General features: G+C 38.1%; 1 protein-coding gene across 3 annotated transcripts in view; it reads left to right on the top strand.

Annotated features, from left to right (window-relative positions):
• Window positions 1–27,194, top strand: part of FHL5 (four and a half LIM domains 5) — a 57,494-nt gene that overhangs the window by 12,397 nt on the left and 17,903 nt on the right. For 2 of the 3 annotated variants that reach the window (XM_070796058.1, XM_019967336.2), the window contains exon 2: window positions 26,862–27,032. The exons of the other annotated variant lie outside the window; for it this stretch is intronic. In XM_070796058.1, the coding sequence (XP_070652159.1) occupies window positions 26,874–27,032 (159 nt within the window). In that variant the 5' untranslated portion in view covers window positions 26,862–26,873. The remainder of the gene's footprint in view (window positions 1–26,861; window positions 27,033–27,194) is intronic. 3 annotated transcript variants of the gene reach the window in all.

The raw sequence follows: 27,194 nt of genomic DNA, 5'->3' as shown, positions 1-27,194 counted from the left end.
ATTCATAGCGATGTGTAGCTGAGTTTTGAAAGTTCTGACGTGTAACAGTAAGTGCACCTATCCAGGTATGGACTACCCTCCAAGTGTGGTCCCTCTACAGCTGTAGCAATGATCTCTGGCCTAGTCCACACCCCCACCTACTGCTTCCCTCACAGCTGTGTGGAGTCCTTGCTGCTTCTCCCCACCTTTACTTAAAGACTCGTTTTTATTCCACCTTCAAGCTACAGATCTAAACATGTACATGGGTGCCCAGTTGTGTCCGACTCTTTGCAACCCCATGAACTGTAGCCTGCCAGGCTCCTCTGTCCATTGGATTCTCCAGGCAAGAATACTGAAATAGATTGTCATTTCCTCCTCCAGGGAATTTTCCCTACCCAGGGATGGAAACTGCATCTCCTGCATTGGAAGGCAGATTCTTTACCACTGAGTTACAGCTCTGGAAGTAGCTTTAACTGACATTTTCTAGAAATTTCCTAATTCCAGGGCATCCTGTGCCTACATCCAAGTATGTCCAGATGCCCTCTCCTTTCTCCTTTCATTGCCTCTTATCCACAACATTTAGTGAGTGACCAGCTCGTGTTGATAATATGCTAGACACGAGCTAGTTTGGGGCCAACATAGCATCTGTCCTGCCTGAAGCTCCGCTGAGCAGGAAGGACAATTAACTAGGGCTGTGGTGCACAGTGTGTGCTGACATACGGAGAGCCATGGAGTTTTAAAGCCAGGACTCTGGTCTGGTGGCAGAGGGATGGAGTAAAGTGCTTATTTGTAAGTCTCTCCCATGCCAGAGTAGAAGTTTTTCACAAGGAGAGACCCCGTTTTACCTTCACTGCCAAGCACGATGTTAGGCACTCAAGAGCTCTTTGTGAAAACTATAGAAATAAAGTTCACCGTGTTCAGAGAACCGTTTGATGTTGTTGGGTTTAAAACTGAAGAAATCAGGTCAACACAGATGCCAGAGTTTGAAAGGTCTGAAACTCTATGCTAAAGAACTTAGACCAGGGATAGGTCACAGAGAGCAATGTGATTCAAAGACAGTCATTTAAAGACTCTGGCTCAGTCTGATTTCTAAAGTGGGAGGGGAGTGGCAGTTTGACCCTAAATAGTTAAGATCCTATGGCCAAAGCTTCAGCTTTCTTCCTGCATTCATTCAACACATACTTAGGCCAGGCTCTCTTTCAGGTGCCAGGGACACAGCCTGAACAAGGCAGAGGGCTCTGCTATGGCTAGTGTGACAGGTTGGCAGTCCTTAAAAATTCACACATAGAGTGAGGCCTGGGGTGAAAATGAAAATAAAATCGTAACCAGTACTTGTCAACTAATACTGTGAACATTTGGTTTCCAAAGGAATGACAACAGGTTTCCCCTTTGCTTTATACACAGAATTAGCACAAGCAACCTGAGATCCACACACTGTATTGCCAAAGCTGTAACCCACAAGTGCTGAGTGAAGGTGTGACTACTTTGGGTCCAATCATTTTCCTTCGACAGATACCAAGAACTGACTCTGGTTAAATCTCTGAGACTGAGAACAGATAAAAATTAAAGCTGATTTTAAAGATTACCCTATAACTATTTCAGTGGCCACCCACTCCATCACCAACAAATTTGAAACTGTCAAGAGAGTAGCTTGTAATTACTGATTAGTGTTATCAACAAAGTATAGGATATAACCCTGCCTTGTATCTTTTTAAATCACATTCTGGGTAGGAAGATTATTTTGCTTCAGGTATAAATACTAGGAAAATTAGTTAGCCTTAATCTCCACTCCTTCTCCAACCCAAACCTAAACTCCCTCTTCATGGCACATAAACTCACACATACATACACACAAACACACATACCACACATGCACACACATCATTACCTCAATTTTTTAGGTGAGGATGCGGAATATAAAGCTTTTCTTCCCAACTGCACAGTTAATCAGTAATAACTATAACAAAGGGCTTCTCTGGTAGCTCAGAAGCTAAATAATCTGCCTGCAGTGTGGGAGATCTAGGTTTTATCCCTGGGTCACGAAGAGCCCCTGGAGGAGGGCATGGCAACCCACTCCAGTATTCTTGCCTGGGAAAATCCCAGGGACAGATGAACCTGACTGGCTATAGTCCATGGGGATGCAAAGAGTCAGACATGCTGAGCAACTAACACACACAACTATAGCAAAAATCAATAGAAATTGAATTGTCTCGAATGTTCGGGGGAACATGTACTTGCTTTTGAGGCTAATGACATGGTTTTGTACAGCTAGTGGCAGCTTGCCTTGAGGCATGTAATGATCGTCTCTCTTCATGCATGTGAGGCTGTAACCTGGACACAGTGAAAAGGTAGAGTGCCAGATACAGATAGTGCCAGCACTAAAGAGCTTCTTGATGAAAGTGAAAGAGGAGAGTGAAAAAGCTGGCTTAAGACTAAACATTCAGAAAACTACGATCATGGCATCTGGTCCCACCACCTCATGGCAAACAGATGGGGAAACAGTGGAAACAGTGACAGACTGTATTTTCTTGGGCTTTAACATCACTGCAGATGGTGACTGCAGCCATGAAATTAAAAGACACTTGCCCCTTAGAAGAAAAGCTATGACAAACCTATACAGCATACTAAAAAGCAGAGACATTACTTTATCAAAAGTGTTTCATCTACTCAAAGCTATAGTTTTTCCAGTAGTCACGTAAGGATGTGAGAGTTGGACTATAAAGAAAGCTGAGTGCCAAAGAATTGATGCTTTTGAACTGTGGTGTTGGAGAAGACTCCTGAGAGTCCCTTGGTCTGCAAGGAGATCAAACCAGTCAATCCTAAAGGAAATCAGTCCTGAATTCATTGGAAGGACTGATGCTAACGCTCCAATACTTTGGCCACCTGATGCTAAGATCTGACTCATTAGAAAAGACTCTGATGCTGGGAAAGATTGAAGGCAGGAGAAAGGGATGACAGAGGATGAGATGGTTGGATGGCATCATCGATTCAATGGACATGAGTTTGAGCAAGCTCCGAGAGTTGGTGATGGACAGGGAAGCCTGGGGTGCTGCAGTCCATGGGGTCGCAAAGAGTTGGATGTGACTGAGCAACTGAACTGAAGTGAACTTCACCTCTTCTCTTTTTTAAAAAAATCACAGCAGTAACCAAAGCTGTCATTTCATACAAAGTTTTTGCCTGTGTTTGTATGAAAACAGCCATAGCAAATGGCTTCTATAATGAGCCTGGAGATCTGAATTCTGGATGAAGTTTTTTCAGTGACCACTCTGTAAGCTTAAAAAAAGTCAATTTGCCTTCCTGGACTTCAGTTTTTCTCACATGATAGATGAGAGGAATAAAGTAGAGAATTTCAAAAATCCCTCTCAGCTCCTAGATCTAGTGGTACTGTGAAATGGGCTGAAATCAGAAGCATTTTTTAAAGAGAACAAAAAATGTCAAAATGACTGCAGTACTAGATGCTTTCTCTCTAAATATCTTATTGTATCTATAGGGGATTCCTTTCTCCAAGTTTCTCTATAAATCTTCTACGTCTCCACATCTTCCTTCCTTCTTTCTCTATCTTTCCTCATCCTTGTCGTAATGACTGAGATTTAATTATTTTAGTAAACTATTGAAGTAAAGATTGGCTGGTTGTACAACTAATATATTGGAAAGTGGAAGTCAATTCTTTCTCTTTCTTTTAGAGAAATGAGATCATGCAGAGCAAAGTTGAGAGACTATTTGTGAAATTACCAAAACGGTGGTACATGTAAGACTCTTTAAATGGGTCACAAACTGGCATTAAATTTTGGCTGATTTTAAAGAAAATCTCATTTCTATTTAACAATTTGGTCCTAAAGTTCAATCTTTACTAACTAGTAATTTAGTCTGAATTTTATTAAAATTTGTTTTGATTAGCAATGTGGGTATTTCCTTTTAAGTATTTACAAAATTTTATTTGGAAGATACATTCCATTTTTCCAGAAAAAATACTAGATCTATAAACATCCTCTTTGGAGTTTAGTTTCTATCCCTGTAAAATAAGGAGCTAAAATTCATCTATCTCTTCTAGTCCTTATGTTCTATCATCAAAAACAATTGACTTAAGTAAGTTCAGTCTTTTGATTTGTGTTAAGATTTCATTTAGTTTTTAAAATAGGTCATTTGGTACAAAATTCAAAAGGTACAAAAGACTATATACAAGCAGAAAATAAATCTCACTACCTTCCCAGTCTCTTCATCACTGTTTTGAGTTTCTTCAAGAGTGACTAGGTATTTTTAAGTTAAATGTTGATTAATGAGAAGGTAAGCTTTTTTTGATCAGTACCAAATGTTATAGCACTATTAGGATAACAAATTATATATATTCTTAAAATTTTCTATCTACCATTAATTCCTATATATTTCAGCAAGGTTTAGTTTTCCATAACTCATAATGGTTTTAAGGTATTTTGATATATATTATCTAATTTGCTTCAAAGCACCATCTATGGGTATGATTTACAATATTCTACCTTATAAGGCAGAACACAAATGTCATATTTTTCTGCCATATATGTATTTAGATGCTGCCAAAATGCCAAATGGGATGATTAGAGTAGTTTTATAAACTGGTTCTTTGACTTGTCCATGCAAAGGTCATGAAAATGATCAACTGAGAGTTAAGAATTTCGAGAATGAGTGGAAATTGTGTTCCTATGAAAAGGGGCACTTATGCCTTATGGTCAGCCCTCAGTGGCGGACTCCTGGGATTGCCACCCTCACCCATGGTCTGTGAAGGACCAAGGAGAATCCCTACTAGAGGTTCACAGGAATATAAAGGCTGCAGTGACTATTACTGTTGAAAACAGAATTAAAAGGTCTAAAGAGACATCTACTCCAAACCTGTATCCATCTATTAAACTGTTGGTAGACTTGCAAAGACAAGACATTTGCTACCCTCTGACTTGCCCTACCAGTTCAGAGGAAAAGAAAGAGTATCCAGTGTCTCCTCCTTAGAAATTAAGGGAAGATAGTTTATACCTGGCATGCTTCTAGTCTCTAGAGATTCATAAGGATGCCTTCCAACAGAATATTCAAAACGGGAGGTACTTCAGCTTATTTTCTTGATCTTGAGTCATCATCACTTTCAGTAAAAAGTGACTGTAAGTTTTATCTGAGACACTTTAAAAGATCATCCAGTAAGTGCTGGACACTTTCAGGCTCCATGTGGAGTGCAGAAATGAGTAAGATAAAGATACAAAGTTAAGTGGGTCTCTGGAAGCACTACTAAGAACAAAACTAGTGAAGGTGATGGAATTCCAGCTGAGCTAATTCAAATCGTAAAAGATGATGCCGATAAACTGCTGCACTCAATATGCCAGCAATCGGGCAAACTCAGCAGTAGCCACAGGACTGGAAAGGATCAGTGTTCATTTCAATCCCAAAGAAGGGCAATGCCAAAGAATGTTCAAACTACTGTACGATTGTGCCTCGTTTCACATGCTAGCAAGGTTATGCTCAAAATCCTTCAAGCTAGCCTTCAGCAGTACATGAATTGAGAACTTCCAGATGTACAAGCTGTGCTTAGAAAAGGCAGAGGAACCAAAAATCAAATTGTTGACATTCATTGGATTATAGAGAAAGCAAGGGAATTCCACAGAAATGTCTAATTCTATTTACTATGCTAAAGCCTTTGACTGTGTGAATCACAACAAACTGTGGGAAATTCTTAAAAAGATGGGAATGCCAGACCATCTCACCTGCCTGAGAAATCCATGTGCAAGTCAAGAAGCAACAGTCAGAACCGGCCATGGAACAACAGACTGGTTCCAAATTGGAAAAAGTGTACATCAGGGTGTATATTGTCACCTGCTTATTTAACTTATATGAGGAGTACATCATGTGAAATGCCAGGCTGCATGAATCACTAAGCTGGAATCAAGATTGCCAGAAGAAATATCAACAACTTCAGATATGCCACCCTAGTGGCAGAAAGTGAAGAGGAAGTAAAGAGCCTCTTGATGAAGGTGAAAGAGGAAAGTGAAATGGTTTAAAACTCAATATTCAAAAGTATTCAAAAAAAACTAAGATCATGGCATCTGTCCCATCACTTCATGGCAAATACAAGGGGAGAAAGTGAAAACAGTAACATATTTTCTTTTCTTTGGCTCCAAAATCATTGCGGACAGTACTGTAGCCATGAAATTCAAAGACACTTGCTCCTTGGAAGGAAAGCTATGACAAACCTAGATGGCATATTAAAAAGCAGAGACATCACATTGCCAACAAAGGTCCATCTAATCAAAGCTATGGTTTTTCCAATAGTCAGGTATGGATGTGAGAGCTGGACCATAAAGAAGGCTGAGCTTCTTTGATGCTTTCAAATTGTGATGCTACAGAAGACTCTTGAGAGTCCCTTAGACTGCAAGAAGATAAAACCAGTCAATTCTAAAGGAAATCAACCCTGAGTATTCATTGGAAGGACTGATGTTGAAGCTCCAATACTTTGGCCACCTGATGTGAAGAACTGACTCATTGGAAAAGACCTCAGTGCTGGGAAAGAGTGAAAGCAAAAGGAGAAAGGGGCGACAGAAGATGAGATGGTTAGATAACATCACCAACTCGATGGGCATGAATTTGAGCAAACTCTGGGAGACAGTGAAGGACAGGGAAACCTGGCGTGCTGCAGTCCATGGGGTAGCAAAGAGTCAGATATGACTTAGTGACTGAACAAGAACAAAGATACAGTGCTTGCCCTCGGTGAGCCCACATTATGGTCGTAAGGAGTACAATAACCCCTCCTCCTCCTCCATAATTTGCAATAGGAGTTAGAATATAAAAATTATCTAAGAGAAACACAACTTGTAAATGTAACTCATGTACTTTACATATACATTATAATGTAAATTCATATATCTTAAAATGCAAAAATGTCTGCAGCTTTAAGTTAATACTTGAAATAGAACTGTTGATAGATTCTATTTCAGAAGGCCCAGAAAAGAGCTCCTCTTCCATCATTATGTTTTATGAATTAGAAGAAGGTCATAAACCAAAAGAATCTATAATACACATTAATGCCAGGATACATAAAAACCAGTATATTATATGGTTAGACTTGTCTTATTGTCAGAAAAGAACTGTGTGGTTGATTGTGAACTCTTACTTAGTGCCCTCAGTTAAATGACTGAAAGTTCTTAATTTGTTTAACTGGAGTTGTCATTTTTAAGCCGTTTTTTGACTTAGAAAACTACTTTATAGGGTCTATTAGATAAAGGATACATTTATCATTTTATATTGGCCACTTTCCAAATAAAGCATACTCTTCACTTCATTGGAGAGTTTCTAATATTATTTTTCATCAGAATAGAAGTGGTTTCTCATATTTTAAAACATATTTATTGGAAGAAAAATCACGGAAAGCATTTTTTGCTTGATTCTTCTATATTCTGAGTAGCATTACTTTTAGGTTTTCATGATTACATGGAGTTAAGATGCATTGACCAGACTGTTGTGATTAGAGCACTCAGCTCATCTTTCCTAAATTTCTGGGTCCACGGTTATTACCCTAACCTGCTCTCAAGCCACTGTGTAAAGTGAATATGCTTATCATCTTCTTAAGGTGAATTAATTGAGAAGGATAGAGTTTTCTCATTACTAATTATGGAAGGAAATTAGAGTTTATTTTAAAACACCAAGAAATGAAAAGAGCTGTCTTGGTTTTATAGTGATCAAATCACAGTGTCTTTATAACACATGACATAGAACTCAAAAATTGAAGGAAAAAAGGTACAAAAGACATTGCATTTCCTGTCTGATGAAGCACATTCCACTAGGCCATAGAAAAATTCTCCTGTGATCTTGTAAATTCAAATACCTGGCCCTGTAAGGAATTCAGCTGACTAGCATGTGTTAGAGATTCAGTCCTTCTAGAGTAGACTTAGTTTCTACAGTGGCAGGTCACACTTCTTGCTAAATATACTTGTATTTCTCAACAGATGCAAGAAGCAGCAGGTAGAAACAGTGTTAAGTAGACAAATCAATGAGTTCCCTCCCCAATGCTGAGAAAACTACTCCGGCTCAGATGGGGTTTCCCTGGTGGTGGTAGAGGTAAAGAATGCCCTGCCAGTGCAGGAGACATGAAAGATGTGGGTTCAGTCCTTGGGGCAGGAAGATCCCCTGGAGCAGGAACTGCCAACCACTCCAGTATTTTTGCCTGGAAAATCCCAGGGACAGAAGAGTCTGACCAGCGATGGTCCATGGGGTCTCAAAGAGTCAGACATGACTGAAGCAACTTAGCACAGCATGGCACACAGAGCTCAGATACTGACAGTAGATGGTGAGCATGAAGAAGATGACCTCAAACAGAAAAGAAGACCAACCAAAGCAAAACAAAACAGAACAAAAACCTATCACAACTACTATCTTCAGTATTCCATACAGTACTTGAATTTTTCAAAAAGCTTAGAAATGGGTAAAGGAAATATTCTCTAATATTTACATCAGATCTGGAGTTATGTTTAGATTAGAATCCACTTCCAGGAAATGAGGTTGATTTGGGGGATTCACAGGCAGGAAATACCCTGCCACTACCATGTGCAGACTCGATGTGAAACACATTTACATAAACTACCACATTTAGTTCAGTCCTTGTATATACCGGGATTCCCTGGTGGCTCAGAGGTTAAAGCATCTGCCTGCAATGTGGGAGATCTGGGTTCTATCCCTGGGTTGGGAAGATCCCCTGGAGAAGGAAATGGCAACCCACTCCAGTACTCTTGCCTGGAGAATCCCATGGACGGAGGAGCCTGGTGGGCTACAGTCCACGGAGTTGCAAAGAGTCGGACACAACTGAGCGAATAGTCTAGTCTTGTATATACCAAACCCCAGCACTAAATGAGAACTCAAGACTTTGAGGAGATCCTCAGGGAACCTAGGAACAGTATTTGCTCTTCCAGAACAACTTTCACAGAAATAACAGCAAGTTGACAGGGAGTAGAAGGGAAGACAACCTATACCTATTGAAATGATAGTGGTTCCTTCAGGATAAAAACTGAGACAAGCCTAATGATGGATTTAAAAGCAGAAATTTGGTATTTCAATAGGCAGAGGCCTAGATAATGCAGTTTCACCTTAAAAGTGGTATTCTTTATGTCTTGAAATTTTTCTTATATCCCAGTGAGGAAAAGACTCAAGGATGGTATTAAAATTATGTATTTTTAAGAGCCCTACTTTTTCTATTTTGTAAAGAATATAACATTTGATAAAATATGGTTATTCTTACATAGTACCATGAACTACATTTTACCTCTGTGTCAGTAATAGCTGCCATAACTACATGATTCTGAAAGTAATCCCTCTAAGAATACAAAGCAGTTGTTTTCTTTGTTAGTATACACAGAACAAATTAACCAGATGGAAAGCTCTTGTCAGCTGTTTTGTTTCATGGGAGAGCAGTGGCATCAGCTCTCAGGAGAATTCTCATTTGACCTCTCTACACAAAACATTCAGCTTCCAACAAACTGAGCTTGTGAATACACCCCTAGAGACTAATATCAAACATTCCACCACAATTCTATGATGCTTGTTTTAGGTTATTTTTGATTAATGGCCTGAAGTTATGGCTTTAGTTATTTTTAAAATTGTTTGTTGAGTTTTCAAAAGTAGTGTTTGAGGGGTTATGAAAATAGCCTCCTTCTTCAAAATGGGAGCTACAGTTATAATTGCACATTTTCCATCAAGTCGAGTACACCTACAGCCAACTCACTCATGTCTCTTCCATCCCAACCTCACTTGATACTTCAGTGGGACCATATGCTGCTAATGATGTTCTCATTTCATAGTTAAGGAAAGTAAGTGCCAGAAAGATTAGATTGTTTCCAGCACTCATTTCTATGCTAGGGCTAAAGCAACTACTGCAACAAACTATAGCCTCTGCATTCCAACCCAGTATTCTCTGTATATTATGTGTTGGGTTATAAGGAAAAACCAGATAATAAAGTATACACAGGTCTACTCAACTCCACCATCAGAACTAGGAAAAGAAACAAAGGAAAAACCTAAGAGTATAACTTTATTAGTTATTCTAACTCCTTAGTATTTTCAAATCTGAGAATTTAAATTTTTCTACTGTCCAGTTCAGTCGCTCAGTTGTGTCTGACTCTTTGCGACCCCATGGACTGCAGCACACCAGGCTTCCCTGTCCATCACCAACTCCTGGGACTTGCTCAAACTCATGTCCATCAAGTCGGTGATGCCATCCAACCACCTCATCCTCTGTCATCCCCTTCTCTTCCTGCCTTCAATCTTTCCCAACATCAGGGTCTTTTCTAGTGAGTCAGTTCTTCGCACGAGGTGGCCAAAGGATTGGAGTTTCAGCTTCAGCATCAGTCCTTCCAATGAATATTCAGGACTGATCTCCTTTAGGATGGACTGGTTGGATCTCCTTGCTGTCCAAGCAACTCTCAAGAGTTTTCAGCACCACAGTTCAAAAGCATCAATTCTTCGGCACTCAGCCTTCTCTGTAGTCCAACTCTCACATCCATACATGACTACTGGAAAAACCATAGCTTTGACTAGATGGACCTTTGTTGGCAAAGTAATGTCTCTGCTTTTTAAAACACTGTCTAGGTTTGTCTATGACAAACCTTCAAAGGAATAAGTGTCTTTTAATTTCATGGCTACAGTCACCATCTGCAGTGATTTTGGAGACCCCCAAAATAAAGTTTCTACTGTAAAACATCTGCCCTAGTTTACACAGACTGTGAAGGATATATTTCTTCATATATCCCACTTAACTCCACCCAAGTTCTGTCAAATTCAGTCACTCAGATAACACTTCAGTGTAACAATACTTCAGCTAACATCACAGATTTCAGAAGACAATGACCTTGGAATCTTGGTCAAGACATGATTTGTCTCTGAAAATCATATTCACAGGCTGGTGCAGCTTCCAACAGAAAACTGAAGTATCTGATCATAACAGTTCAAAAACTGTTAATGGAAGCTTACTGGTACCCACAGTTTAGAGAGAAACCCTTTACTAATATCAATAGATTAGCCACCTTCTGCTGTTTCCTTGATACCTTCCTCAGCTGGGATTTAAAGGGCATTCTAGCTGACTTCTTCAAAGAAAGTGAAAGGACCCTCCTTGCCATAGACAAGAAGCTTCCTTGGAGCTTCACCTTCTGTTCCCTAATCTCTATCTCAGTCCTTGGATATATTTGCCAAAGATATAATAGATATGAATTAATTTACTATTGAAGTCAACATATGCAAATTCTTAACTTTTTTATTCTTGAACCTTTATCTTTTATGCTGTTGATAGAATCCTCTATGTTTTCATTAGGACTTGTCTTGGACTCCAAGCTCATGGGAAATAGGAAGTTTTCCATTCATTCATTTCTTCAGTCATAAAGCATGTGCTGAAGCCCTGCTGTGCTCAGACATGAGACACACAGAAGCAGGCATCATCCCTCCCTTGAGGAGCTTAGAAGTGAGAAAGACACACAATACAAATGTGGTGAAAACCCACATATGTATGAACTAATGAGAGCAACTTCTGCGTCCTCAGAGATCTGAGAAAGCTACAGAGAAGGATTTTTAGCTGGACCTTGAACCATGAGGAGGTGGACAGGGTAGGGGCTGAGAAGGAGAAGATCATTGAAGATAGAAGAAAAGTCATGTGTGAAGGCTTAAAGGTATAAAAAGACATAGTGCATTTGAAGAATAGGGAGTCACGCATGCATACTAAGTCGCTTTAGTCGTGTCCAACTTTTTGTGACCCTATGAACTGTATTCCGCCAGGCTTTTCTGTCCAAGTGATTCTTCAGGAAAGAAGAATGGAGTGGGTTGCCATGCTGTCCTTCAGGGGATCTTCCCAACCCAGGGATCGAACCCAAGGCTCTCATGTCTCCCGCATTGGCAGGCAGGTTCTTTACCCCTGGGTCATTGGAAATGGCTAAAGCATAGGTGAAAGGTTGGGGGGTGTGTGTGTAGTGTGTGATGTGCAGTGTGTGTATGTGTGTACCACATGGCCCAAGGTTAGGGAAGGGATAAAGAGACAGTGAGAAAAGTAGACAAAGTAGTAAATGGTCTCTATGCTAAGTAATGGACTTGGTTTTATAGTCAAAGAAGTTGTCATGTTTTTCTCCAGAGAAAGGAGATGATCATGAGTCTGAGAAAGAATTTTCTTGAGCATTGTGATGTTCTAGAATTCCCAGGGAAACTGATCTTATTTAGAGAGCAAAAGTCATCTAGTAGAAATGTGCTTGGTTCCACTCAATAGAATGAGAAAATTTTAATAATATCTTCAATTCTATGTAAGCCACTATTGTCCATCAGAGATATAAGGGGCGGGGGGTGGGGGGCATACACAATGATTTAAGGAATGCTTCTGAAGTGGAATCCATAAGATATGGTATGGCTTCCCTGATGGCTCAGTGATAAAGAATCCGCCTACCAATGCAGGAGATGCAGGTTAGATCTATGGGTCAGATGCAGGTTGGAGAAGGAAATGGCAACCCACTCTAGCATTCTTGCCTGGAAAAATCCTGTAGACAGAGGAGCCTGGCAGATTACAGTCCCTGGGGTCACAAAAGAATCAGACATGACTTAGCAACTAAACACCACCACCACAATAAAGATATGTGGGGGGGAACAGGAAGGGAGGGAGGAGAGAGTAACTGAAACAAGTACATTGGCAGACAAGCTGCCATGGTTATACATGTATCACCATGGTTTCTGTAACTCGTTATAGAGCATAGAAAAATATACTTTGCTCAATGAGGCTTCCAAAATGCTCTGTACTGACCATCAGCCCACTACCTGCCCTCAGAGCAACAATTCAAATTAAAATACTAAATGGGGAAATTAAGCCCAGGTAAATTCATCTCAGTTCAATTAAGATTCTTCATCTACTTTTAGTCTTCATCCAAGCTTTATATATCAATCACACGTTTCAAAGACTTCAGTGTTTTGAACTAACATTTTTCAAGATCATTTTAATATTCCTTATGCCCTTTGGATTTAAATTCTTTCAACTTCTTTCCTAAAGAAAAGCAGAAACAGATCTACTTTACAGAATCAGTGAAAGACTGGAATGGGCAATTGAAGCAGTCATGCAGCACTCCCAGATGAGCAGAGATATATTAGCACAGGCTGAGTAAGGCTACTATGAATAACCAGATGAAGATTAAGCCAGAAAGTCCAGCAAACTTTGAATTAAAAAACAGTGCACTTTGTGGATGAATCTAGAATCTGTCATACAGACTATAGTAAGAAAGAGAAAAAACAAATATCATATATTAATGTATATATATGGAATCTAGAGAAATGGTGATGATGAACCTATTTTCAGGGCAAGGGTAGAGAAGAGACATAGGCATAGATAACACAGTGGGGAAGGAGAGGGTGTGACGAACTGAGAAAGTGGCATTGCTATATGTGCACTACCAGACCCTTTGGTGGCTCAGATGGTAAAGAATCCGCCTGCAATGCAGGAGACCAGGGTTTGATCCCTGGGTTGGGAAGATCCCCTGGAGAAGGGAATGGCAACCCACTCCAGTGTCATTGCCTGGAGAATCACGTGGACAGAGGAGTCTGGCAGGCTACAGTCCATGGGGTCACCAAGAGTTACACACGATTGAGAGACTAAAACTAACACATTTCAACTTCACCATAAAAAATAAAAGCCCTCTCTTTTGAAGTTTGTAATCTCTAACAGGAAAGCAATAAGACAAAGCTCATGTCTGATTGCCAAGTAATAAGATGAATCTCATGCACACTGGAACCACGTTTCGGCTTTGCATATTCATGGTAAATGAGTACTGAGAGAGAGAAAACTTTGTCTCCGTCTCCTCCCTTTTGCATCTAAATGGTCCCTCCCAACTCAGTAGGGGGCTATGGTGATTTGATGACCACTTCGTACATGCTTATTTGGTCTATGTATTCCTAGCAAACTTTATGTAAAATATCAGTACAGCATTTGGATGTATAATCCTCTGTCTTGAAAATGTATATAACTGCATATTAGACTTGTAACAAGTGGGACATTCCTCAGAGTTTCTGACAGTTTATCTCCTAGGTTATCATTCTCAGGTTGGCTTAAATACGGTTTCGTTTTTCTTCTTGAAAAATACGTAAATTAAATAAAATGATCACCCTGAGCAACTGCCCTTTGAATCAGCCCTCAACTATCCTCATATCTTCCCTGTTTGGACAATAAATTCTATAAGCACCATTAGCATGCAAAAATATCCTCAAGATATTGCTACTTGCATCTGGATTACTTCTCTGTCGACAAAAAGAATGGTTTAATATATTATAATACTTCTGCACATTTACCACCCACTCATTTTTTAACTATTAAAAATGAAACAGATATATGTAAAAGAATATTTCTGTTATATGCAAAGTATAAGAAATAATTTTGCTTAAAGAAATCAAGTATTTTCTATATATTTGAAACCCTCTGACACTTCCCAATTCCAATCTAACTCCAGAAGTTAATCTTAAACTGAATCCTGATTTTTGTGTTTATCATCTCTGCTTTAACAGCCTTAATAATATTTATTATGTTTAATAACATAATATATATTTATTATAATTCCAAATAATCAACTTGGGCTGCTTTTTAACTTTATAAAAATGCAATCCTGGTGTATGTACTATTTTATAACTTGTTTCACTCAATATTGTGAAGTTCATCTGTATTAAGGAGGGCACCTGTAATTCATCTGTGTTTACTGCTGTATAGCAGGTGCTATATGACCATACATCTATTAATACTTATTTATCCACTTTTCCTTTGATAGATTTTCAGAGTTTCCTGCTGTTAGGGCTACTATAAACTGCGCCATGAGCATTCTCCCAGGTGATCCCTGCAAGGTTTATGATTCACACACTTAGGCAAGAAATCACTGAGTCATTTGAAAGGCACATGTTCACCTTTACAATACAATGAAAAAAATTGCTTTTCAAAGTAGTTTTGTCCATCCATATTTCAGTTTTATTTCAGTGTGTGAGTTCTCGTTGCTCCTTATTCTCACTAACATTTCGTATTTTCAGAATCGATAGTTTTTTCTGACCTTGTGAGTATAAATTATCTCATCATTTGCTGAACAGGTCAGTTCAAATTTCACTGAGTAGATTGAGCTGCCTTTAAAATATTTTAGAAAGAATTTTTGCTTATGTATTTTGCCTATTTTTCTATTGGTTTACCTTTAATTCTTATTGATTCATGAGAATGTTTTATATATCCTGCATTGTAATTCTTTGTCGGTTATATATGTGGCAAATATCATCCAATAATCTGTTATTCTGTGGCTTGTCCTTTCAATATTAATAGTATCCTTCAGTGAGAAATTTTTAAAAGTATCAATCTTTTTGTTTGTAGCTTGTGCTTTTGCATCTTTCTGAAAAACTTTCCCTAACCTGATCATAGAAATTTACTACTGTATTTTAAGCTTTTCTTTTATGTTGATGATAGAACTGTTTTCAATATGGTGTAAGGTAGGACCCAATTTAGTTTTTTGACATGTGAATAACCAGGTACTTCAGTACCATTTATTGAATACTTTTTCTTTTACTGAACTATTACTGTATGTGTGTAAATGTTTGATCTGATTTTCTATTACATTGCACAGATCTTCTGGTTTATCCAGTTCTAGTACTTTGCCTTAACTTCTTTAAGTTTTGGCTTTCATGACAAGCCCTCCTACTATCAAAATTTTTAGATATATTGTACTACATTTAATACAAGTATAATTTTTATTATTTTAAAACCTTTTAAACATTGTATTCCTGGGGTATAGAAATTCTGTGAGATTTATGTATTGGTTTTGTATCAAAGAACTTGCTAAACTCTCTTTCAGTGACTGTTAATGAGACTGAACACAAGTTCATGTTTATCAGTTATTTGAATATCCTCTTTGGTATAGTATCTATTTGAGCTTTTCTCTCCTTTATTGGATTGTCTAGGTTTTTTTCTAATTGATTTGTAGAATTTTTATGTGTTCTGGATATGATTCTTTAGTTGATTCTTGCATTGAATACCTTCTCTGACACTTTGGCTGTCATTTTCACTCTCTCTGTGTCTTTTGAAAAATTTGTTGCTGTTCAGTCACTAAGTCGTGTCTGACTCTTTGGGACCCCATGGACCGTAGCCCACCAGGTTCCTTTGTCCATGGGGTTTTCTTGGCAAGAATTCTGGAGTGGGTTGCCATTTCCTTCTCCAGAGCATCTTCCCAGACCAGGAATTGAACTCACATCTCCTGATTTGGCATGTGGATTCTTTACCACTGAGCCACCAAGAAAGCCCTTTGAAAAATAGTGGTTCTTAATTTTAATGTAGTCTAATTTATTAAAATTCCCCTATTTGGCTGTTACTCTTTCCACCTTGTTTACAAACTCTTTCCTTGTTACAAGTTAATGAAAACATTTTCCTATATATTTTGAAAGGGCTCAAAGACGAATAACACCATCACAAAAGTAAATTTTGAAGTCCATCAACATAGTATATCTTTATACTTCTTTGAGTTTTATGTTCCTTCAAAGTAGTCTATGTAGAGGTTTCCCACATTCTTATTAGATTAAAATGTAATTGAAGGTCTTTTAATTATATCATAAATTATATATTTTTAAAATTTTCATTTTCTCTGTGTTGCTGTAGGAATACAATTGATTTTTATACATTTTACCCAGCAACTGATAACTCCCTTGTAAATTCTAATAATATAGAATTACTTAGATATTTTTCGCACAAAAATCAGTTACCAGTAAATGAGAGTGTATTTGCTCCTTTTCAATTCTTATATTTTTTTCTCATCTTAGTGCATAAACTATAACTTTCAGTATAAAACTGAACAGAAATATAATCAAGGACATTCTTTTCCTTTTTCTGATCTCAGTAAAAACTACCAACATTTGCCAGTAAGGATAATATTTGCTGTATTTTTTACTGCATTGAGAAAATTCCTCTAATCTTAGTTTGCTAAGCTTTTAATCGTGAATTGAAGTAAAATTTTTTATCAAATGTCTTTTTGCATCTGCTAAGAATATGGGAAGCTAAGAATATGGCTTTCTGTTTTATTTGGTAAATGTGGTAAAATACAATGATTCTTTTAATTTTAAACTAAAACTCCATTCCTGGGATAAACTCAATTTATCATATTAACTTTTTCATATATCACTGGATTCAGTTAGTTACTATCTGTGCTAACTTTCTTGTAATTACTGCATATTTTATTATTAGTAGTATGATTGGCCTAAATATTTTTTCTCATAATGTTTTTAGATTTTGGTATCAAAGTTTTGGGCTTCCCGGGTAGCTCAGTGGTTTAAAAAAAAAAAAAAACAAACCTGCCTGTCAATGCAGGAGATGGGAGTTCAATCCCTAAGTTGGGAAAATCCCTCAGAGAAGGAAATGGCAACCCATTCTAGTATTCTTGCCTGAGAAATCCCATGGACAGAGGAACCTGGTGGGCCAGAGTCCATGGGGTCACAAGAGAGTCAGATGACTTAGTGACTGAGACAACATCATCAAAATTTTAATGGGTTCAAAATTAAATGGATCATGTTTTTTGTTTTTAATTATTTGGTATAGTGTGCTAATATTATTGCTATTTCTTCCTAAAAGCTTAGTTAAATCCACTGGAGAAGCCATGTGAACTTGTATTTTACCTTGTATGTAGACTTTTAATTTCAAATTCAGTTTCTCTAATAGTTACCAACCAGTTGAAATTTTATATTTCTTCTTGTTCACTTTTAATGTTTTACTTATCTTAGAAGTTTCCCATTTTGCCTAAATTTTCAAATTCTTTAAAGTTGTTCTATGTTAATATTTATTCAGATTCATCTACGTATTTATAATTTTGGTTGTTTTTCACCATCTATCTCTGAGCTTCAGTCAGAGCTCAGTATTCTTCTCCATGAAATATACTGTTAAGTATTTAATAAGGATGTGCTATTGATATATTCAGTTTCTGATTGTCTGAAAAAAGTCTTTTTTCACCTTTATTATCAAAAGATAGACTTCTAGGTAAGCTCCCATTTTTTTTCCAGCCATTTTATTTTTCCATCATCTACCTTCCATTTTTTCTGTTGAGAAGTAGGTAACTTCTCAATTTATTGTTACTCTGAAAAGTAATATTTTTGACCTATTTTTAAGATCTTATTTTTCTTCAGTTTTTAATAGCTTTATCCAGAGAAGCCTACGTTGTGTGTCTTCAGTCTGGGTGAGGTTCATAGTTTTTGCTTTGTTTTTTAAATTTGTAATGTGATGAATTTGTTAGCTTTAATAGATTGGCCATTATTTCCTCAACAAAAATTCTCCCTCATATTCCCACCAAAATATATAAAACAACTCCTTTTACATGGAGATAATAATATTTTTAATATAAATTTATTTTAATTGGAGGCTAATTACTTTACAATATTGTATTGGTTTTGCCATACATCAACATGAGATAATAATATTATTTGTAGATTAAATGGAATATTGAAAAATAGACTCCTAATCAGTTTCCTGTCTGTGGTGTATCTACCTTCCAATCCTGTCACTATTCCTAGATTAATTTTCACAGATCTCAGTTCAAAACACTTCATTCATCTATTCTCAATCATCAATGATTGTACCTTTTCTATACAAAAAGTAAGCTCATCTCTAGTTTGAAGCTTAAGCCATTGATGATCTTACCCAGGCTACCTTTTCAAACTTGTCCTCCAATTTGTACCTTCTCATGGCCTACCAACCACTTCAAATAACTTACTTGCTGTTTTCCATTCAGACCTCACATATAGAGTCTAAATACCTTTCCTCCTAATTATGTTGGTCAGTCTCAATGCCCTTCCCCACATCTTCAGGAAAGGAGAGGTTTATGCAGGCTCAGATCCTGGGCTTCACTTTCTGATAGGTGGAGGTTTAAATCCTAGATTCAGCATTTTCAAGCGGTCTTGGCCTCTCTAAGCTTTGGTTTTTTTCACCTGCCAAATGGGAACCACAATAGTGGACCCATCCTACAGGACTGTTGTGAGGATTAATAGAGAATCTGCATAAAGTGGTTAACACAGTACTTGGCTCTCAAGAAACGCACAGAAACATTAGCTCTCATTGTTAGTATCTGAACAGTCCCTCCAAGGGTGGCAGAGGCTGCTCTCTGCCCACTTCAGTACCCAGTCTGCCCCATAATCCAGAGGTCAGAAACTTGCTGCTGCCACCAGTATCACTGCCACGACTGTCTCTCACAGCCCCAAACCAAGCCCCTGGCCCCTGGAAAACCTGAGTCCAAGCATTCTGAGTGGTGGAAACCACACACCACTCTATGACTCAGCCCGCCAGCAGCAACAGCAGCCAGAACACGTCCTTCACTTCGCTTCCGCCTGCCCGTGTACACACCTGTTTGGAGTTAACAGCTAAATTTTCATCCTGAATATTAGCTGTAAGAGGTTCCAGGAGAAATCTCAAGCTGCCTGACCTCTCCAACCAGGAGGAGGATAGAACCAAGTTGGGAGAACAAATCCATAATACCTACCACACGATCCATTCAAATGCCATTTTCTCTAAGTTGTTTCTGAATTTTTCCAAGCTAAAAGTAATCCCTTTCCTCTTCTTAACTGGGGCTTTTTTATTCTCACTGGACTTTAGAACTTCCTGGGAGCTTAAAGATACTTGTTCTCCTTCCCTACCCCGCAAGAAATTCTGATTTCATTGGTTTAGGATACAGGTGCACTTTGGGGGAAATTTTAAAAATTCTAATATGCATCGTGTTTAGAACCATTGCTCTAAATTATTATGAATTTTCATTTCTCCTTATCACTTCCAAATTTTTGTTTAGTTATAAAATGTCCTTCCTCTGTCTACTAGATTATAAGCTCTCTGAGGATAGAATTTGTCTATTTTTACGTCCTTCACTGACTTCTAGGTGATTACTTTGCAAATAAAAAAGGTTTACCTATTTATATAATGAATGAGTGAATGGTGTGTGATGCCCTGAAAACACAAGCATGTTAAAGATGACCTGCATGGCCTCAAGTCCCTGCCTTTCTCCTGCTTGATGTTCTCTGAAGTACACTTCTTGTGAATTTATTAATTCTGTTCAGCATAATAAAAATATAAGTGAGTATATTGCTCACAGCATTTGCCTTCTAATCATTAACTCACCATATAACATTACTTGACACAAAATTATTCCTAGTTTTAAAAATAACATGTATCCAACAGCATTCTCACTCATGAAAGCTATGACCTTAGACTCACATCCTTTTAGGGAAAAATCTAAAATCTAAAGCAGAGAATTGGAAGAAGAAAGCCAAGTCCATCCATGACATTGAACTTCTGAGCTATTTATCTTCATAGGTTTTTAGATGTATCAGTGTATCTCTAAATCAGTCTCCTAAAACCTCAGGATACAGTGATAAAAATTCTGTAATTAAAGTGTTGTGTAACTGAGGAATGACTTTGAAAGAAGTTTGACAAGAATATATCTACTCTTATCCCATTGAAAAGCTTGACATGAGTGTCTAATTGATATTGATACTAACATTTCTAAGTTCATGCCTAGAAAAGTTAAATGCTATCCAATTGGGATCTACTATTAAGATTTCCTATGACTCATAAATCAGCTCTGCTCAAGGATTTTAAATATTTGGAAGCAAACATTTTTAAATATCTTTGCCAAATTAACCCTCAGATGGGGGCTCCTGAGATAAGAATCACATAGTCCCTATCCCCTTTCCTACAGTTTTACCTGTTAGAAAATGATTGAAAACAAGCCATTTGGTCTGTTCTTGTGGGTTATGACCAACCCAGACAGCATATTAAAAAGCAGAGACATTACTTTGCTAACAAAAGTCCGTCTAGTCAAGGCTATGGTTTTTCCAGTGGTCATGTATGGATGTGAGAGTTGGACTATAAAGCAAGCTTTTTAATTGATGCTTTTGAACTGTGGTGTTGGAGAAGACTCTTGAGAGTCCCTTGGACTACAAGGAGATCCAACCAGTCCATCCTAAAGGAAATCAGTCTTGGGTATTCATTGGAAGGACTGATGTTGAAGCTGAAACTCCAATATTTTGGCCACCTGATGCGAAGAGCTGACTCATTGGAAAAGACCCTGATGCTGGGAAAGATTAAAGGCAGGAGGAGAAGGGGACGACAGAGGATGAGATGGTTGGATGGCATCACCAACTCGATGGACATGAGTTTGAGTAAGCTCTGGGAGTTGGTGATGGACAGGGAAGCCTATCATGCTGCAGTCCACAGGGTCACAAAGTCAGACACGACTGAGTGACTGAACTGAACGGAATCATTATTAATTTTATCAGAGGTTCAGTCACACATTTGGTAATGCAGGAAAAAATCTTGTTAAATAGGCAGAATACAACATAGTAACATTAATAAGGTCATAAGTAAGTATTTAAGCTAAGAACTTACAATCGGTGCACCCCAGTATCTCCCCAGGTTATCTGACCAGTTTGTTCTGCACCAGTTTTTGTCTTTAAGGGAAATGATATATCAGCATTGTATGTAAAGTTCATCGAAGATGTTTCCATGTAAGAGGGTGAGCATGACCCTTTATGGGATTGAGAAAGAAATGTTGTCTTCTAAGGAGTTACATTGTTGGCACCAGAAAAAGAAAAACTGGTCTTTATGGCTGGGCAGGTATTTCTGCCACTGGGCTGGTCTGGATAATGCATAGTGCAGGTGTACATGGCACTCTGAGTTTGGATGGACTCCCGGAGTTGGTGATGGACAGGGAGGCCTGGCGTGCTGCGGTTCATGGGGTCACAAAGAATCGGACACGACTGAGCGACTGAACTGAACTGTGGGTACAGATTATTCCCTGATTATTCAGAAATAATAATGAAAGGATTAAAGAGGAGGAAAACAGGCAAAAAAAAAAAAAAGTACAGAATTATGTTTAGGAGAGAATAAGGTAGTAAAACTGTGACCCAGTTGGAAAAATTCATACTCTTATATTTTTGCCTACCCCCAACCCTATTTAGAACTGTTTGTATTAAAGGTTCAGATCAGTTTAGTCGCTCAGACACGTCCAACTCTTTGCAACCCCATGAACCGCAGCATGCCAGGCCTCCCTGTCCATCACCAACTCCCGGAGTCCACCCAAACACATGTCCATCGAATTGATGATGCCATCCAACCATCTCATCCTCTGTCGTCCCCTTCTCTTGTCCTCAGATATTCCCAGCATCAGGGTCTTTTCCAATGAGTCAGCTCTTCGCATCAGGTGGCCAAAGTATTGGAGTTTCAGCTTTAGCATCATTCCTTCCAATGAACACCCAGGACTGGTCTCCTTTAGGATGGACTGGTTGGATCTCCTTGCAGTCCAAGGGCCTCTCAAGAGTCTTCTCCAACACCACAGTTCAAAAGCATCAATTCTTCGGTGCTCAGCTTTCTTCAAAGTCCAACTCTCACATCCATACATAACCACTGGAAAAACCATAGCCTTGACTAGACGGACCTTTGTTAGCAAAGTAATGTCTCTGCTTTTGAATATGCTATCTAGGTTGGTCATAGCTTTCCTTCCAAGGAGTAAGCGTCTTTCAATTTCATGGCTGCAGTCACCGTCTGCAGTGATTTTGGAGCCCAGAAAAATAAAGCCAGCCACTGTTTCCACTGTTTCCTCATCTATCTGCCATGAAGTGATGGGACCGGATGCCATGATCTTAGTTTTCTGAATGTGCAGCTTTAAGCCAACTTTTTCACTCTCCTCTTTCACTTTCATCAAGATGCTTTTTAGTTCCTCTTCACTTTCTGCCATAAGGGTGGTGTCATCTGCATATCTGAGGTTATTGATATTTCTCCTGGCAATCTTAATTCCAACTTGTGCTTCTTCCAGCCCAGCATTTCTTATGATGTACTCTGCATAGAAGTTAAATAAGCAGGGTGACAATATACAGCCTTGACGTACTCCTTTTCCTATTTGGAACCAGTCTGTTGTTCCATGTCTAGTTCTAACTGTTGCTCAAATAGCTTTAAATAGTTGGAAGGTCTTCTTTTATCCTGAATATACCTGGGTGAAAATCTGTTGGCAAGACTTACCATTTCCCAGCTTTGGATGTAATCCCATGCCTTCTCTCATTGTCTTTTCTCCTTCCTTCCCTGCTAATCAAAATCCTTGTTCTCTTCCTTCCTTCCTAACAGATTTGCAAAAGATTAACTTCTTTAAAATCTTTCTAGGAAGGTCTTCTATGCTGTAGCTCCTCACTCCTTTCTAAAATCACTAAGAATTCTATGGTTCTAGTGGAATGTGTATCATATTCTATATGGTAACACTCCTGTTTCAGAAAACTCTATGTGGATGTATTCCTATACCCATAATTAAATGACAGACTTCATAAAAATGAGGACTGGATTTCTTAGTGTACTTTTCCCAACCAAAAATGAGAGAGTGAACATTCAGTTTGTTCTATCTCAAATTATATTCACTATTACCAAGGTAAGAGCTAAGAGGATCCAGACTTCTTGAGGGCAGAGAGTTCAGCTATTACTGAGTAGATATTTCAATACACATTGACCTGGACCAAATGCCTACTCGCACTGTATCATTCTATAAAATACAAAATTATACAGTTTTGAGATATTGGGCTGACTCTTTCACCCTCCCCAGCTTCTTGACACTGCTTTTAAAAAACAGGTGGAATAAGATGTACTTTCTCTTTTAAAAGAAACTGAGAAAAATATGGTCCATTTTGTTAAGAATTTTTATGGAGCAAGACTTATTATGTAATTATGATGGAGATGGGGCAGAACCGTATCTTCCCATATTTACATTTAGATAAGTATTTATATTCATTGATATATACTTCTATATTAATATTTATAAAATATTTAGAGATTTAGATTTTATATTTAGACAACTGATCACCAAATGAGGTACAAGTATGATTGTATTTAAAGTGTGGTTTAAAATAAAAACTTGAAAATCTGCCAATTTTGTGATCCCTTTGGTTGTTTATTCATTTTATAATATACTAAAAGCCTCACAAAATGGAAGTAGCCTGGGAGTTTCTAAGTTCTGAGAGGCTATGCTTCATGGTGCTATCATACACATCTGCTGCTGTTGCTGCTAAGTCACGTCAGTCGTGTCGGACTCTGTACGACCCCATAGACGGCAGCCCACCAGGCTCCTCTGTGCATGGGATTTTCCAGGCAAGAGTACTGGAGTGGGGTGCCAGTGCCTTCTCCGTTATACACATCTAAGACTAAATAAATACATGACTAATGAAAATGGCATTTTCCATACGAAGTGATGAAAGTTAAAAGTATATATTTTATTTCACTATTAAGAGATAAAACACTTGATCACTGTAAACATGAACAAAATTTGAGTTTTAAAATCTTTCAAGGGACTCACATTTATTTCCTCCTGTTTCCAAGCCCTCAGCAATCCTTTTAGTGTGTGTTGTATTTGTGTAAAAGGGACATTTCTATGGAATTAAGCAAATAGGGGATTCAATATTCTTCACAGATAATTTTGGCATGTTCCATTGGGAACTTCTAGTCTGAATTTTCGTCCTTCCTTAGAAAAGACACACATGTTCCAAATCCTGTCTTTTCTCTGTTACTGAAGGTCTACTATATACGGACTTAATGACAGTGTACATTTAGCAAGACACTCAGCTGAAAATGTTACCATTAAAATAAAAGAAGGCAAACTATGTGGGAATGCAATGTAAATATAGTAAATAAAAACTATCACTAAAAATTCTGTAAAAAAGCATCACAATAGTGGATTTTCTCATTTTGCTAAAATTGAAAAAAAAAACAAATTTCTGAGATGGAGAATTGGAAAGTATCTATAGTTCATAATATATTTATTTTCCAAGAAAATCAGTGGTACTGCTTTTGGTGACAACAAAAAACTTGTGTTTAATCCTAATTAATTGCCAACATCTGTTGGATCATAGAAAAAGCAAGAAAATTCCAGAGAAACATCTACTTCTGCTTCATTGGCTATGCTAAAGCCTTTGTGTGGATCACAACAAACTGCGGAAAATTCTTAAGAGATAGGAATAACAGAGCACCTTACCTGTCTCCTGAGAAACCTATAAGCAGGTCAAGCAGCAACAGTTAGAATCAGACATGGAACAACAGAGTGGAACACTTTCACTTTTCATGTCAAGGCTATATATTGTCACCCTGATTATTTAACTTATATGCAGAGGACATCATGAGAAACACTGGGCCGGATGAATCACTAAGCTAGAATCAAGATTGCTGGGAGAAATATCAATAACCTCAGATACACAGATGACACCACCTTAAGGCAGAAAACAAAGAAGAGTTAAAAGAGCCTCTTGATGAAGGTGAAAGAGAAGAGTGAAAAAACTGGCTTAAAACTCAACATTCAGAAAACTAAGATCATGGCATCCAGTCCCATCACTTCATGGCAAATAGATGGGGAAACAATGGAAACAGTGTCAGACTTTATTTTCTTGGACTCCAATATCACTGTGGACAGTGACTGCAGCCACGAAATCAAAAGATGCTTGCTCTTTGGAAAAAAGCAATGACAAACCTAGACAGTGTATTAAAAAGCAGAGACATAATAATTTGCCGACAAAGGTCTGTATAGTCAAAGCTATGGTTTCTTCAGTAGTCATGTATGGATGTGAGAGCTGGACAATAAAAAAAAAAAAGGCTGAGTGACGAAGAATTGATGCCTTTGAACTGTGGTGCTGGAGAAGACTCTTGAAAGTCCCTTGGACAGCAAGGTGATCAAACTAGTCAATCCTAAAGGAAATCAAGCCTGAATATTCATTGGAAGGACTGATGTTGAAACTGAAGCTCCAATTCTTTGGCCACCTGATGTGAAGATCTAACTCACTGGAAAAGACCCTGATGCTGGGAAGATTGAATGCAGGAGGAGAAGGAGATGACAGAGGATGAAATGGTCGGATGGCATCACTGACTCAATGGACATGAATTTGAGCAACTCTGGGAGATGGTGAAGGACAGGGAAGTCTGGCGTGCTGCAGTTTATAGGGTTGCAAAAAGTCAGACATGACTGAACAACTGAATAAAAACCTTTTGAAATCCATGGATTTTGTTAAATGGTTTTCCTAAATTTACAAAATAACTATAATTCTTCTCTTAACCTTGGCTTTATATTTTTCATTTTATAAAATGCTGCTGCTATTTTTCCTTCTGTGTACATGTTAGTTTAGCCCTAAAACTTTAAGAAGCCTATAGCTCTTTTCTACCACTGATGGTTTTGACTGCATGTCTACATATTGCTCAATGGCAGGTACAACAGTGTAGTTGGGGAGGGTGAAGCCACAGGTAAGAAGGATGTCTCAAGGGACCTTAGAACTAACTAATGTGCAGAAATCAAACCTGCATCTCTTAAGTCTCCTGCACTGGCAGGCAGGTTCTTTACCACTAGCACCACATAGGAAGCCCAAAGATTTGGGAAATAAAAGGATGGCATAGAAAATGACAATGTACTTGATTAGTAATTTCTGTTTCAGTTAGAAAAAAAAAGACTTATTTCCATGGAACTCCACCCCCAGATCTCTACAACAAGCTAGTAAGTGATGACAGTTAGTGAAAGCTCTATCAACAGTTCATATTTATATCCTTGAGGTGAAACCACCCTATTTCAACAAATATCACTTTCTCATTGAATTCCACATTAGTGAATGATGAATACAAGATGTTTTTTCACACTCCGGCTGCTGGCTTGATGCATTTTGCTAGCAAAATACACAGGAACTGCCAAGATGGGAGAGTAGCCTTTCCTAAATCCCTCCAAGTGTCACCATGACTACAGCATATTTCCTAAACTGGTGGGTGTTCATATAAGAAGATATAAATCCATTCAAGTGCTTGACTCATGCTGTATTGGGGCTTTATAATTTGTCAAAAATTTTGCCTTTATGTATGTGAATTATTTTTCTATTCATAGGATTAAGGCAAAATGACAACTCCTCAATTTTATTGCCAATACTGCATGGCATCACTTCTTGGGAAGAAATATGTACTAAAGGATGACAATCCATACTGTGTTTCTTGTTATGATCGTATCTTTTCTAACTATTGTGAGGAGTGCAAAGAACCAATTGAATCAGGTTCCAAGGTAGGTTTAATTCACAGAATTATTGCATATGATCAGCAGAAAAATGTGTTGTGATTCCTATTTTTCTTTAATAATCTAAGGCTCTGCTACTAGATATAAGGATTTTCAAAGCTATCATCAATCAAGTTGACGTTCAAGGCACTATGCTCAGCACTGTGAAAC

This window comes from Bos indicus, chromosome 9, assembly GCF_029378745.1.
Source record: "Bos indicus isolate NIAB-ARS_2022 breed Sahiwal x Tharparkar chromosome 9, NIAB-ARS_B.indTharparkar_mat_pri_1.0, whole genome shotgun sequence".
NCBI classification, from domain to species: Eukaryota; Metazoa; Chordata; class Mammalia; order Artiodactyla; family Bovidae; genus Bos; species Bos indicus.
The sequence above is the reverse complement of the archived record's forward strand: the minus strand, read 5'-3'. Positions and strand labels throughout refer to the sequence as shown.